Source organism: Phymastichus coffea, unplaced genomic scaffold (assembly GCF_024137745.1).
Source record: "Phymastichus coffea isolate CEN01 unplaced genomic scaffold, Cenicafe_Pcof_1.1 PCOF00016, whole genome shotgun sequence".
Classification (NCBI taxonomy): domain Eukaryota; kingdom Metazoa; phylum Arthropoda; class Insecta; order Hymenoptera; family Eulophidae; genus Phymastichus; species Phymastichus coffea.
This window is the reverse complement of record NW_026706827.1, coordinates 622,143-636,089: the sequence shown is the minus strand read 5'-3', so window position 1 is coordinate 636,089 and position 13,947 is coordinate 622,143. Positions and strand designations below refer to the sequence as shown.

Below are 13,947 nucleotides of genomic sequence, written 5' to 3'. Positions count from 1 at the left end.
ATCATCGTGGAAGCATAACAAATATTGAATAATTAATTCATACTTACTTTTTATTAAATGTTTAACGAATATTACTCGAATACATCTCGCCACTTGTGTTATAAAAATAAGCACTTGCCACTTTTAGTGAACAAACTGGCTTGCCGCTGTTAGTAAACAACGCTAACAGTGACCTGTCGCGACATTGGCGCCGCCATTAGAAGTTTGAAATCTTCCAGCAGTAGATTTTACTATATAAAGTAGGAAAAATCATGATTACTAGGCAGTGTTTTTAGAAGATATAATTTTTACTATTTTATATAGTAAAAACTTTTGATACAATAGTAAAAGTTATTAAATAAAGAGTAAAAATTATGTTGGTAGTAATAAAAACTATATAAAATAATACATTTTCTTGAATTAATTTTTAGTATATAATATAATAATTTTTATTAATGTATTTATATTTTTTCCATGATATTTTGATAAAATTTATTAAATATGTAGCGATATCTTTTATATATGTCATATGTCCACGTTTTCCTTAACTGAATAGTAATTTTATCTATACATATTGTAAATTATATTATAACATTTTTCTTAGTGTACAACCTATAAGAGATACGAAAGAGAAGTCAGGGCAACTATTGAAATGGAAGCCGAGCTCAGTTGCAAACGTGCAACTTTAGAAGAAAGACAACTTGTTACGGAAAATCTTGTGAAACTTTAGAACGATTTGTAATTGAACCAATTATTATAACTTGAGATCTATTCAATATTCCATATTGTTTTATTTATTAATTTAACATAGTTTTCTTTCCTATGTATAATTTCCAGGCCTAAAGAAATCCAGATATATTTTTTTACAGATATTGTACGAGTAAATACTTCAGTAGCTCAAAAAAATAATGACATTAGAAATTTTGATAAAAGTGTAGGTGCTATTAATAATTACAGAACAAAAAGTCATTTCTTTAGTAATTTGACAGAGAATCCATATCCGTCGTTGGTTTTTCGAAAAATTAAATTTTGCTTAATTTGTTTAAATAATAATTGTTGAAACAAATAAATCAAGTTATAATTTTAGCATATTCTAACATAATTAGGGCTGATGTTCTAATCGGCATTGGTTTCAAAGTGCTCTGGTGCATGTGATGTCCATGGGCATTAATGGGTTAATAGTTCTTATAAATAGCTTTGAAAATAAGCCTAGCATTATAATTTGCATTGAAACTTAAAATCTAGATTATTATCAGTATTTCAACATAAAAAGAAACAATATGTACCACAACAATAGTAGAATAAATAAAGCTGACGGAGTGGGAACTTATATTCAGGATGACATAGAGTAAACGACAGAAATAATACCAATAGATAGATTGAAAATAATATTCACTAAAATTATACTAGATAGACACGGCAAAACCAAGTGATTAAATTCACACACTAACGCGCATAAATTTAAACATGTAAGTGTTTAAAACTAAATAATACGTGTAAGGTGTTTAAATTCAAACGGGTTAGATTTTTATTCGCATAGAGCGTTTAATTTTACACAGATAAAGCGTTTATTAGTTTTATACAGATAAAAAGCTTAATTATCAATATTTAGAGTGTGCAATTATAAGCTTCATAATTCCAATCATTGATAATGTCTTAGTTAATAAAATTCAATGTGTTCATGGTTTATCAATGGAATATAAGTTCTATTCAACGCTCTGAATGAAGACAATGGGTGTAAAAAAATTAAATCTCTTGTATTTAAGATGATTGTGTTTTGGTCACCTATGATTTTTTTACGTAGTATGCATTCAGTATTTCATTGAATTTTACAGTTTTTAATCGTGAAATCAAAAGAATTTTTTCGTTATTCAAAATATAAAGGTTTTCGACTTCTCCACAAGCAGGTAAGTGCTCTTCCGTAAGTTCAAGTAGTACAATGCTTTTTTGTATAAAATCAGTTTCATGAGTAATAATTTTGGAGGTACACATAATTTTTTGGATTTCTCATAGATCTTGATTGACAAGTTCATGAAATAAATAACCATAGGATAAATTTTGTAGAAGTATAGTTGGACCAGGGGAAATACAATCACCGTTATACAAAAATTTTGGAGACGGCATGCCAGAATTCGCTATTAACCTGGAGCATATCCGTGCTTGATATCGATAGCAAAAAGTTGATGCAATATTTAAAAAATTCTTGACTATTGGAATAAGACTTTTAAAGTAAGCATGTGTAGCTTCAAATTGAAAACACCATTTCTCTCTAGGTGGACCAAATAACCGGACATATTTTGGAACGTATACCATAAAATGATCTTTCGGTATGGCATAATTAGGATATAAACGTGTAAATGTCTCAAAATACCTCGCTATCATCACTTCTAAAAGATTGATACTATCTTCATCATTTTCGAATGCCAAACTTACATTCATAATTTGCAATAAAACAACAAAGTTTTGTATTCGTTCATTTAATCTTCTATGACCAAAAACACTCGTCCATTCGGCAATTAAGAATAAAAGAGTATGAGCTAATGTAATCATCTGCCCTGCACTTTGTCTCAAAATGTTATTGCCATCCAAATATTCGACTAGTACAGGAGCATGTTTATCTTTGTCAAAATGACCAAAATTGAAGTGCTTTCTTCTATTATTCAATTCATCTAATGTAAATAATTCAATTTCTTCAATGTAGTATTTTAAAAATAATTTATATGTTAATTTCAAAGGCCCTTCAATTAATATGTGCTGAAATAAGTTGAAGTAACATCTCATGTCTTAGGTGACGTGAGAGGCAAAATTAGAAGCGGAACTTAAGGGCCCCTATTGGAATTTCCCACATGGGATACCACATAGGATCCCACATGGGATCCCTCATGGGATCCCACATGGGATTCCGCATGCGGTACCAAAAAAAATTATTGATATAAGCGTATTTTCATTGATAATACCTCGAATAAATATTTTCAACATGCAATAATACTAATAATCACAATTTTAACTCATTACATTTTATTTTCTTAATGAAAAATCGAATTACAAATTTATTATTCAATAGTATTAAGTTGGAACTTATATCACTTTTAATATTCATAAGCTTTAATGCAGAAACCAAATAAATTGTTTTTCTTTTCATCTTCGTGCGTCTTGTATGGCGTAGCCGATATGTCGCTTGTATAATCCTTTCCAAGTCGCTGCCATAGCTCTAGTAGGATCGATGACGTTGCAGCGTTTCATTAAGAGAACGGTAAGAAGAATAATATTAATTGGAAGCAATGATTAACATAGTTAACTTTAGTAGAATAACAATATTTTTATAACCTTTATAATTTTTTTTAACGTTATCAATCTAATATCTATGCCGACAGTTTTTAGTTGCTGGATGCTGTCTATAAATGGTTTTAATACAAGTACTTTTGCTAGAACTCCAGGCTTTTTTATGAACTTGGTTTTTACAATAGTGTACAGTGAACAGTGTACAATATAATTGCACACTGTTAGGAGATGACCGATGTTCAGGATAAATATTAGCTATCATCCAATAAAACATTGATACTTTATAGTCTTTGGAAACGCTAGAAAAAAAAAAATGGATCATGCCAACATCATCTTGATAAAAGATTATCGCTATTGCATTCTGGTTATTTTTAAAAAATTCATCTGTATTATAATAATTATCATCCAGCACAGTTTGATAAACAGTATTGTGATGAGGTCGAGGATTGTCTATGTTTGAGCGAACATCTTCATTTTTTAGAAAATTTTCTAAATTTTGTTAGAAAAGGTATGATATAAGCATTTTCTTCTAGTGTACATAACCGGGGTTGAATTTTACCATGAAATTTTTTCTTTTTCCATTTATACTCAATATCTATAACTAAACTCTCTGCTTAGACCATATTTAAATCTTCAGTTAAAAATTTATCCATTGATTTTTTTGTCTGTACAAAATTGAATATTGAAGTAGGAGAATTTGTTTCTAGTAACATAGCTTCGACTTCTTCTATATTAATCAAATTCGTTTCTTGATCTTTTTTGTTTTGTAATTCCTTCTAAGAATTCTATAGGTTAGGAAATATATTGCTTTTGAATAAATTATGAATAGTATCTAATGATGACGAAACTGTACTTACAATAATGTTATTCATGTAAATTGTAAATATATTTTAACTACCACTGATAACATAATCAAGAGTATTTTGTGATACTCTACAGTTTTCTTTGATATTAATAATAAATTTTGCGGCACTGAATTGTACGTTTTCGGTAACTCTCTCTTGATTTACTTCTGCGATTTCATTATGATTAACCATACCGTCATCTGCTATGTTAGGTATAATTTGCTCTTGAAAATTATCGTTTTCGATAAAAATATTTTCTGCATAATCTTGCTGTTTTCGAATGACGTGTTTAAAAAACGAATATAATTTTTTGAAAGAAGCTCCACAACCATTAAATTTGCATGCTATATTATAAAATTTGGGTCGAGTCTATGGCTTTTGAGATAGTGACGTACTAAAATACTATACAAATTGCTTCTAAAAAAGCAGACCACACGTAAAACTGTCATTAATTATATCCTCCATGATAAACTTGTATAGTTTTCAAAATTTATGAACTTCTGTCGATTATCTGCAGTGTGGACACAAACATCGAATTGGCGTAAATTATTTCATTATCCGCAATTGGTAATTTGATCAGAGCTACACATTCGGAATCACGCATGCGCATTAATCGTGGTATATCGGCTTTTGTATCGGCACCTCGGTTGGAAGACATCCACCCCTATACGCTTAGTAAGCACCTCCGACAGCGCCTCCTCGCGGCCGTGTCTGTCAAAAGTTGGGTATAGGAAGATTGCACAGCTGACTCAGCGTGTTGTAAATACAGAAAGCCAAAATGGAGTTACAAAGTAAAAATAGTTTTGTTGATAATAATCGGTCAATGAGAATATGTTATGTAGTTGGATGTAGCAATTCGGAAAAAAAAAATCCATAATTGAGTTTCTATTCTTTTCCTGGACGTAATTATGAAGTTGAGAGGAAACAAAAATGGATAGCTGCCGTAAGGCGTTTAAGGTAAGTAATGTTTGATAAATCCATTTGCTATTTGTGTTTCTAATATTAAAATTGAAAAGTTATGTTAATGACGGCTTGCTGATACATAATGTTGGATTAAATCAAATGTTCAATTTGTAACTTAATGCTTACAGCGAAGGAAATAAACTGTGGCAACCGACAGCCAATTCTCGAATATGCAGTGCGCATTTTGACGGAGGCTGTAAGTCAGATGATCCTAGAAAAGTCAGTTACATTCCTACAATTTTTCCTGAAAAATATCGTTCAAAAAATAAGTATGATCATGCGAGAGCTGAAAGATTGCAGAAACGAAACGAAAAAAATCAAGAGAAGAATGTGAAATCATTACATTTCAAAATTCCAATTATGGTAATTAAATTCATTTTACGGTTCATGTACATATTCCATTATATTATAATTCATGTACATACAAACAAGATAAAAAATTATTTTTTATAATTGCAGATGATTCAACATTCAATCTAACCCAAAATGATTCATCGACCTTGGTAGAAACTTCTGACATTTGTATACAAACTGACATAACTTTGGATATTCCACAAAATATTAATATCATTCACTTATTTTGTTCCTTTGATGGTAACGATAAAAGTACACAAACAGATATACAGTTGACTAGCTACCGTACAATCAAAGAGAAGGTAGTTGTAGAAGATCAGGAAATACAAGAAGAGATAAGTAAATTGAATAAAAACTACAAAAGTGTAGCTTGTGGATCAGATTTAGAGATGAGGGATTATTTCACAGGATTTGCTGGTATCACAAGTGAGCAAGATTTAAAAATTTTGACTGGAATAAAATTCGACGTCTTTAATCATCTGTTAAAGTTTATAATACCTGGAAAGGATGGGCAACCACAGTTCTTTAGAACACTATCTACAGAAGATCGTTTGTTATTATTTCTGATGAAATTAAAACTAGGAATAAGCTTTTCTGCAATCGGATTACTTTTTGGAGTGAGCAGACAAACAGTTTCAAATATATTTTTTAGCGTACTGGAGACTGTCTATAAAAATGTAAAAAAATGGATATTTTGGCCATCTAAGGAAGCTGTAAAACAGACTATGCCAGATACCTTTGTCAACTATCCCGATTGCAGAGTGATAATTGATTGCACTGAAGTTTATACTGATACACCTTCAAGGGTCGACGAAAGAATACACATGTTTTCTCAATATAAAGATGGTTATACAGCAAAATTTTTGTTGGGCATAAGTCCATCTGGGATGATAACCTTCTTATCACGATCGTACGCTGGACGTTCCACTGACTCATTCATAGTTAACGATTCTGGTTTTCTAAATTACATTGAGCCAGGTGATCAAATTTTAGCAGATAAAGGTTTTCCGCAGATAAAAGCAGAGGCTCTACAACGTAATTGCATAGTAGTAATTCCACTCTTTGCATTTAATCCTCAATTCACTAAAGAAGAAGTGTTAGAACAATATTCAATCGCCTCAGTAAGAATACACATTGAGAGGGCGATACAGCGAGTAAAAATTTTCAAGATACTGCAACATCTCAACACTGAATTGTTTGAAACAATAGATGAGATCATGTACGTTATTTGTGCACTGGCTAATCATAAAGAGCCATTAATTAAAAAAAATGAATAACTATAATATGCGTGATGAATATGTATTGTTTTTAATCATTTCAATTGATATTTTGTTTTTTATGAATGCCTACAATAAAATATTTATAAAAAAATTTTTCTATTTTTGGAATGACATCTGCTAAAAAAATTTCATCACGTTTAATTAACAAATGAACATAGTCTTTCGGTGAGTAGACAAAAAGATGACATAAGTTCATCTTTAATATATATAGCGATACTTGAATTTGAGTATAATAACAATGCACAGGATTCAGTGTCAGTTCGCCTCCTTCATCAAATCTTAGATATGGTACGAAACTAATTTTCTTGTCTAGATCAACAATCAAAGAATCCTTACAAGTACTTGGGCATTTTATCTCTATAAGTTCTAGAGTACCATCCACTTTATTGGTGATTATACCATCTGGGCTACAAGCCAAATATGGCTGTGCTATTGAAATAACTAAGCCAATTTCAATAACTTTCACACTTGTCAAATTTTCAAAGCATAATCTGGCAGAATGCTCCATCTTGAGACCATACAACATATCTGGCGTGACTCTTCCTTTGTATTTTTCTTTGAGAAATCTCTCAACCAAAGTTTCAAAGTTATCCTGCCTAGTTTTTATACTATGAGCTTTGCTGCTACACGTTATTCGAAAATATCTTTCTCTGTACCAAGTTGCTGATTCTGATTGCCCTGCTGATTGTAAACAAATTTCTGTCCATTTATTCTTGTCAATTTTTATTAAGTCAAATTCAGCATTGTATATAGGCAAACAACTCATCTTTGCAAACGTCAAATTTAAAGAGTCTTGATTAGATTGCTTAACAGTATATGCATAATAATTTTCTTTTTCGTTTTCTACTTGCAAGCAATAAAGTTTTTCAAGAAGATTCAGTAATTTCGCTTGTGTTTCTTTCGTTTTTTTTTCACGTTCAAGCCTTTCTGACTCATGTTTTTTTTTCAGCTAAAATCATCTCTGTAAATGGACATTCTATTTTTAAATGCTCATTCGCAATATCTGGCATTTCTCTAGAAAACTCAAACTTTGGATATACAGCGCCCGGTTCGCCAAATAATGATTTCAAAGTGCATCCTTTGCTATACTTCTCTAATTGACTTTCAGGTACTACTGGCATATTCCATAACATAGGAGCGCTCGTTTTTGAAAGAGCTTTTTCTTTATTTACAACTGCACAAACGGCAGCAGCATGTTTGCATAAAAGCAAACCTCCCTTGCAATTGCATGCTGCACTAATAATTGTTCTATTTTCTTTAAGCTGCAAATTTAAATAATTTACGTGTTAACCAAATTGATATAAATCAACCGTACTTTACTGTAAAGAAAATGCATCACGTGTTTTTTATAACCTATAAAAATGATACTTGTTATTACCGAAATTGAAACTTTATAAAAATTTGTATCAGTTTTGGTGCTTTTTACACCTGGTGTTTCTCGCAACACCGTTCCTTTTAGAGTACGAGACCCGTCATCTCTCAGTTCTTCAAATACATCGGATACATGATTACTTTCTGCAAGTTTATTTCCCTTAGAAATACTTTTTTTCCTAAAAACACTAGTTTCTACTTTTTGGAAACCCGTTTTCAATATGACTACCATTATCTCTTCCTTTTTATTTGACAAAATATAAAAAAAAATAGTTTAAAATACGTTAGTTCTATACAGTCTGGCATATGGGAAGCGTGTGCTGTATACCCAACTATTGAAATATTTTTCCATCAGGGGGCGCTTGCGTTTCGCGCCGGAGATGCTTACTAAGCGTATTCTAAGAATACATATTCGAATTTGATCGTTGGCTTTACCTAAAAGTAGGCTAGAGCTGAGAATTTTTGGGCGGCCTGAAACGCACAATATTAAAACGATTTAGTCAATGAGACTCAATTTTACTATATATTCTGCGAGATTTTCATCAGTGCTCATAATGGAGAAAAAAGTTTTCTGTATAATACCGCCTCGCCAAAAAGCTATCAAGTTTACTTCACAGATAGGCGTGGCAGACGCCGATGTATTACGCCAAAGTTTTTCAAAGACTTGCACAGTAGATAAAGCTTATGACAGCAAACAAACTAATAGTATTTCAACTACGCGATGAAACTAGGGGATGGTGTGATATCGAGTTGGATGACGAGATTCAACATTTAAGTGAGGTTAATGTTCTTTTGATTCCCTTCACGGATTCTACTACTAAAATCTCTGCTATTACTACTAAAAATCTCAATGACTTGGAACCTGGTTCAGGTCTACCCCTTGACATTAATGTACTATATCAGGAACCACAAAAACAGCCTGATAGTAATGAGTTTAACTCTGAGATTAATTTTGCTGGACAAGAGAAAAATATTAAGGATGTTTCAAACCAAGTAGAAGAAAATTTTGAAGTAAGCGTGATAAATTGTTATACGTATTTATAAAATTATTAATAACTATAAGTAAAAGTATTTGTGTATTTATGAAACTAATATTTGTTTATTACATTCGATATTTTCGATTAAAATTAATTTGTATTGTTTCGATCAAAAAAATAAAAGTGGAAAAGATATTTGCAAATAAAATTGCAAAACAACCCTTCCCTATTGGAATTTCCCACATGGGATACCACATGGGATCCCACATGGGAACCTACATGGGATCTTATGCGGGATTCCGCATGGGATTCCATGTGGGATCCTTTCCGGGAATTTGATAGGATTTCCCACATTGGATCCCACATGGAATCCCAAAAAATTCAGAAAATCTTCACAATCCCACATAAGATCCCTCATGGGATCCCACATGGGATTCCGCATGCGGTACCAAAAAAAAATTATTGATATAATCGTATTTTCATTGATAATACCTCGAATAAATATTTTCAACATGCAATAATACTAATAATCACAATTTTAACTCATTACATTTTATTTTCTTAATGAAAAATCGAATTACAAATTTATTATTCAATAGTATTAAGTTGGAATTTATATCACTTTTAATATTTATAAGCTTTAATGCAGAAACCAAATAAATTATTTTTCTTTTCATCTTCGTGCGTCTTGTATGGCGTAGCCGATATGTCGCTTGTATAATCCTTTCCAAGTCGCTGCCATAGCTCCAGTAGGATCGATGGCGTTGCAGCGTTTCATTAAGAGAACTGTAAGAAGAATAATATCAATTGGAAGCAACGATTAACATAGTTAACTTTAGTAGAGTAACAATATTTTTATAACCTTTGATAATGCGTAATTCTCGACGGGACATTTCTTGTCTTTCTTTGTCATTAACTACTACCGTTGTTTTTATCTCGAAAATACATTTATTTGCCAATTCATGTGGTTGAAATAAACGCTTCAACAAGAACCTCAAATATTTCGACGCAGATTTTCGTTGTGTCAAGTCCCACAACGGCTGGCTGTATGTTTTATCAAGCCCAACGTAAATCTGAAATACATACAAATGTACACAAGAACATGAAAATAAAATAGACTTGCGTCTTACCATTTTAGCTCCAGCGTCGCCTGTAGGTTCTCCTACCCGCTTGAGTTCCTCGGCTAACTCTACGTCGTCAGGACCGTCTGAATCTACAGTTCCGTCTTCATCAGCAACTACTGGATCAACAGTTTCTAAAAAGTCAAAAATATTATTATTTAAATATTTTATTGAATATAATAATTTCATCTGTAATATATAAAATATTTTTTATCTGTGAAATATTTTCAGCCACTATCGTACCCTCAACGTAGACGTTTCTTTTCCTTTTTTTTGTCAGTTTATTCTTCAAGGATTGTATTTTGCCCTGGAGCCCTTCAAACGCCTCATTCAATCTGCCTCTTACATTTTCAGGCACCTGATCTAATAAGTCGCTAATATCAGCTTCTACTTTCACTGAACTGGATCTTGATCCACGTGGTGTCGGTAATCTTGATCGACGTGGTGTCGGTGATCTTGTTCGGCGTGGTGTCGATGATCTTGATCGACGTGGTGGTGGCGATGATAATTGATCCACGTCTGATCCACGTCTTGACCTTGAGTTTCTAGTGCTTTCAAAATCATCATCGTCATCGGATTGTCTAGCTTCAGAACGAGATGGTATTTGCTGAAATCTAGGATCTACAGTAGATGTGTTGATGCAGGTATTACGTACTTGAGAACATTCGTTCTCTGGCACCAAAGCACTTTTTGAAAAAATTACTCTTGCGAGAGAAAAACCACTTGAAAGTGTAGCCGGAAAATCGTTTGAATTAGGGAGGATTGATTTTTTGGACGCAGGCTCTACATATGACTTTCTCGCTTCCTCCAAAGTCTTGATAGTACTCAGCTTTCTGGTGTTCTTTAGCAATTTTTTTGTGTAGGCCTGAAATGAGTTAATCGAATAACAGATTGCATGTTAATGAATACATAATTTTGTAGATAGATTTGATACCTTCTTTCTCTTCTCAACTTCTTTGGCATCTGCGTCGGATTGTGCATCCGCATCTACGTTTTCTTCATCATCAGTAGTCGGGCTAGTTGATGTTGTCTCGACCCGAGTCGGAATTCTGATTCGACTACTTCTTGATTCGTGACTTTGCTTTACTTTTTTTTCAATGTCATCTTTGCTATCTAAAAGAAATAACAACTTCTTATCAAAAAAATCTCGCATGATTCAACTGATGGATTTTCCTTTTCAAACTAGATTTCAACATTTGAATTTCTGAAAGCTTGTGCGCATCATTATACTGTTACTGTCTGACCGTCCACGAGGACTGAGAAGTTAGAAACTCGGGTACACAAGGGAAATTGTTAGAGTTTTGAAAATAACGCCATTAATTGCTCTAATTCTCTCATTATTGACTGATACTTTTCCTTTTTCTAAAAATAAAGTAAAAAAAAAATCGATAAAGATTATTATAGATATAACTACGGGGAATGGCAAGAGAAATTACAATCTTTATTTTAAGACCTTGATTGCAAAAATCGAACAATAATTTAATGAGGAAATCGACTTTTACTATATCAATGGAAAATGTCGATTTTCACACATTCCCATGAATGTATCGAAAAAGGGAAATTATCAGTCAATAATGAGACAATTAGAGCAATTAATGGCGTTATTTGCAAAACTCTAACAATTTCCCTTGTGTACCCGGGTTTCTAAGGCCCCGGTCCCATAGCTACGTATGAATGTGGACGAATTTGGACGCGAATCGCAACTCTAGTAACATCACTAAAAATATCTAGTTCGATTATTTAGTACCAACACTACCGGTAGTGAGCAAAAGTAACTGTTGTTTAAAACTGTAGCGCCGAACGTACCACATTTAATGAACGCTTATCGAACCTTTACATTATTGCAGTCTATAAGATGGCAAATGATAGAGAATTGATAGACTTTCAACTATAATTAGTGGAATTAGGCTTTAATTTTATGGAAGTACTTGAATATATGAGAAGAAGAAGAAAAAATATATAAATGATATGTATTAATCATCCCAAAAGCTTTTTTTACATTAGCATACTCATCAATAAGCAATATTCATGAGAATTTGAAAAGTAAATTGTAGACCTGACATTTGAACATTAAATGTGGTACGTTCGGCGCTACAGTTTTAAACAACAGTTACTTTTGCTCCCTACCGGTAGTGTTGGTACTAAATAATCGAACTAGATATTTTTAGTGATGTTACCAGAGTTGCGATTCGCGTCCGTATCCGTCCGCATTCATACGTAGCTATGGGACCGGGATCTAACTTCTCAGTCCTCCGCCCACGAGGCACGGACGCCATGCGTGCGCCCGGCGCGAAATGATACGAGTTTGGTTAGATATTCACATGCTGCATGCTATATAGTCTACTTTGGAGTGCAAAGAAATAACCCATTGCTCATAATTGCAATAAAAATTTGAAAACAAATTAAATTAACGGCAGTGTACACTTAGTCACAAGCAATCAACAGCCACTTAATTATAATTACGATTTTGGGTTATGTTAACGTTATAACGCTGTACAAATTAACCTATTTTAATTTTTGTAACAATAAGTGAATGGAAAATAGGAACGTTGTTATTCAAATTAAAATTTAAAAAAACATACAATGAAAAAGAGTTATCGAGTCAACTGCTCATCTCTAAATGAATAAGTTTAGTTAATAGTTCAAAATCTAGAGGTATCTATGCTTGATCAAAATATTGTAAGCTTTATAGTTAGTAATAGAAATTTCATTTCTAGTAGAGATTCATTCTGAAAAATGTTTATATTTTTTAGGTATATTGCACACATAAAAATTTCATTTTCTTGTCTGGACTTATAATGTGAATAGCTTACTTCCAAGTAATATTATTCGTGCAGAATAGTATGAATGGTGTTTTCCATTGTAATGTACTTCTGTACAGTTTTCATCACAATTCCATCGAGCATAATAGTAGTGAGTTTTAGAAAAATCTTGGTCATGCTTTGGTTGAATATGAAAGCTATCATTTTTTCTATATTTAATGTGCTTTACTTCTATGTTGTCAGTTATCCTATCAGATTCAAAACGAACAAGAGCCCACTGAATATCAGTATCCATTCTTATAAACAATCAAGATTAGTGGTAATACATTATAATTTTAATCTCAAATTGTATTTTCTCACTATTTTCATTTAGCCTCTCTTAACATTTCAATTTGCTTTGAGGTTTTTTGATGTTGTCATAGAAACTGACTATTATTTGTTCATTTGTTATCAAGAGCTGTTTTCATTAAACCAGCCTAAAAAACTTACCGTTCATATTAAGCACTATTCCACAATAAGGTATATTCAGTTTATAAAATTGTTAGTAAATAGTCTCATGATAGAAATATCTGATTTATAGAATACTGAATTTTTTATTTTTACAGTAGTGCAATAGTAACATGTGTGACAATCTATAATTCTTTTACAATGGATCCTTCCAAGAAACCAAAAATCGAATACAACAAGTATTTTCGAACTGAAAATTTGCAAGACATGAATTATCAAGCTGCGAGACGCTACATGCTTTTGCTAAAACATGAAAGGCCACAGGTAAAATGTTACAAAACTGAATTTTCAGAAAAGGTGGTAGTTTTGTGCCACTGTTATTTTTATACAGTTTATACGTATCAAGTAGTATGAAGATTCTAGCAACACTCAAAATAAAAGACAAACCTCTTGTGCAATACCAAAAGAAAGTGCACTGCACGAGACATTAATTTCTGTCAACATAACTGAAGGACAACAGGAATTCGTTTCCCAAACAGAAGATGGAATACCAGCCCGTTTGAATG

General features: G+C 32.2%; 2 protein-coding genes across 2 annotated transcripts; one reads left to right on the top strand and one right to left on the bottom strand.

Moving 5' to 3' along the window:
• Positions 1-5,812: 5,812 nt before the first annotated feature.
• LOC131675090 (uncharacterized) lies at positions 5,813-6,700 on the top strand. Its single transcript, XM_058953935.1, has one exon. It carries the CDS (start codon positions 5,813-5,815, stop codon positions 6,698-6,700), a length of 888 nt encoding a protein of 295 aa, XP_058809918.1.
• Positions 6,701-9,612: 2,912 nt separating this feature from the next.
• LOC131675088 (uncharacterized) lies at positions 9,613-13,229 on the bottom strand. Its single transcript, XM_058953934.1, has 6 exons — positions 12,986-13,229; positions 11,107-11,285; positions 10,416-11,037; positions 10,182-10,306; positions 9,914-10,124; positions 9,613-9,837 (listed from the first exon to the last, which is right to left on the bottom strand). The coding sequence occupies exons 1-6, from the start codon at positions 13,227-13,229 to the stop codon at positions 9,725-9,727; spliced, it is 1,494 nt and encodes a 497-aa protein (XP_058809917.1). The 3' UTR covers positions 9,613-9,724.
• Between the last annotated feature and the right edge of the window lie 718 nt (positions 13,230-13,947).

Bases quoted from the DNA above. Each gene is read 5' to 3' on its own strand.
- LOC131675090 (XM_058953935.1), top strand. From the start codon at position 5,813: ATGAGGGATTATTTCACAGGATTTGCTGGTATCACAAGTGAGCAAGAT.
- LOC131675088 (XM_058953934.1), bottom strand. From the start codon at position 13,229: ATGGATACTGATATTCAGTGGGCTCTTGTTCGTTTTGAATCTGATAGG. The intron at 11,038-11,106 runs GTATCAAATCTA...AACTCATTTCAG, and splicing joins AAGTTGAGAAGAGAAAGAAG to GCCTACACAAAAAAATTGCT. The intron at 10,125-10,181 runs GTAAGACGCAAG...TATGTATTTCAG, and splicing joins GCGACGCTGGAGCTAAAATG to ATTTACGTTGGGCTTGATAA.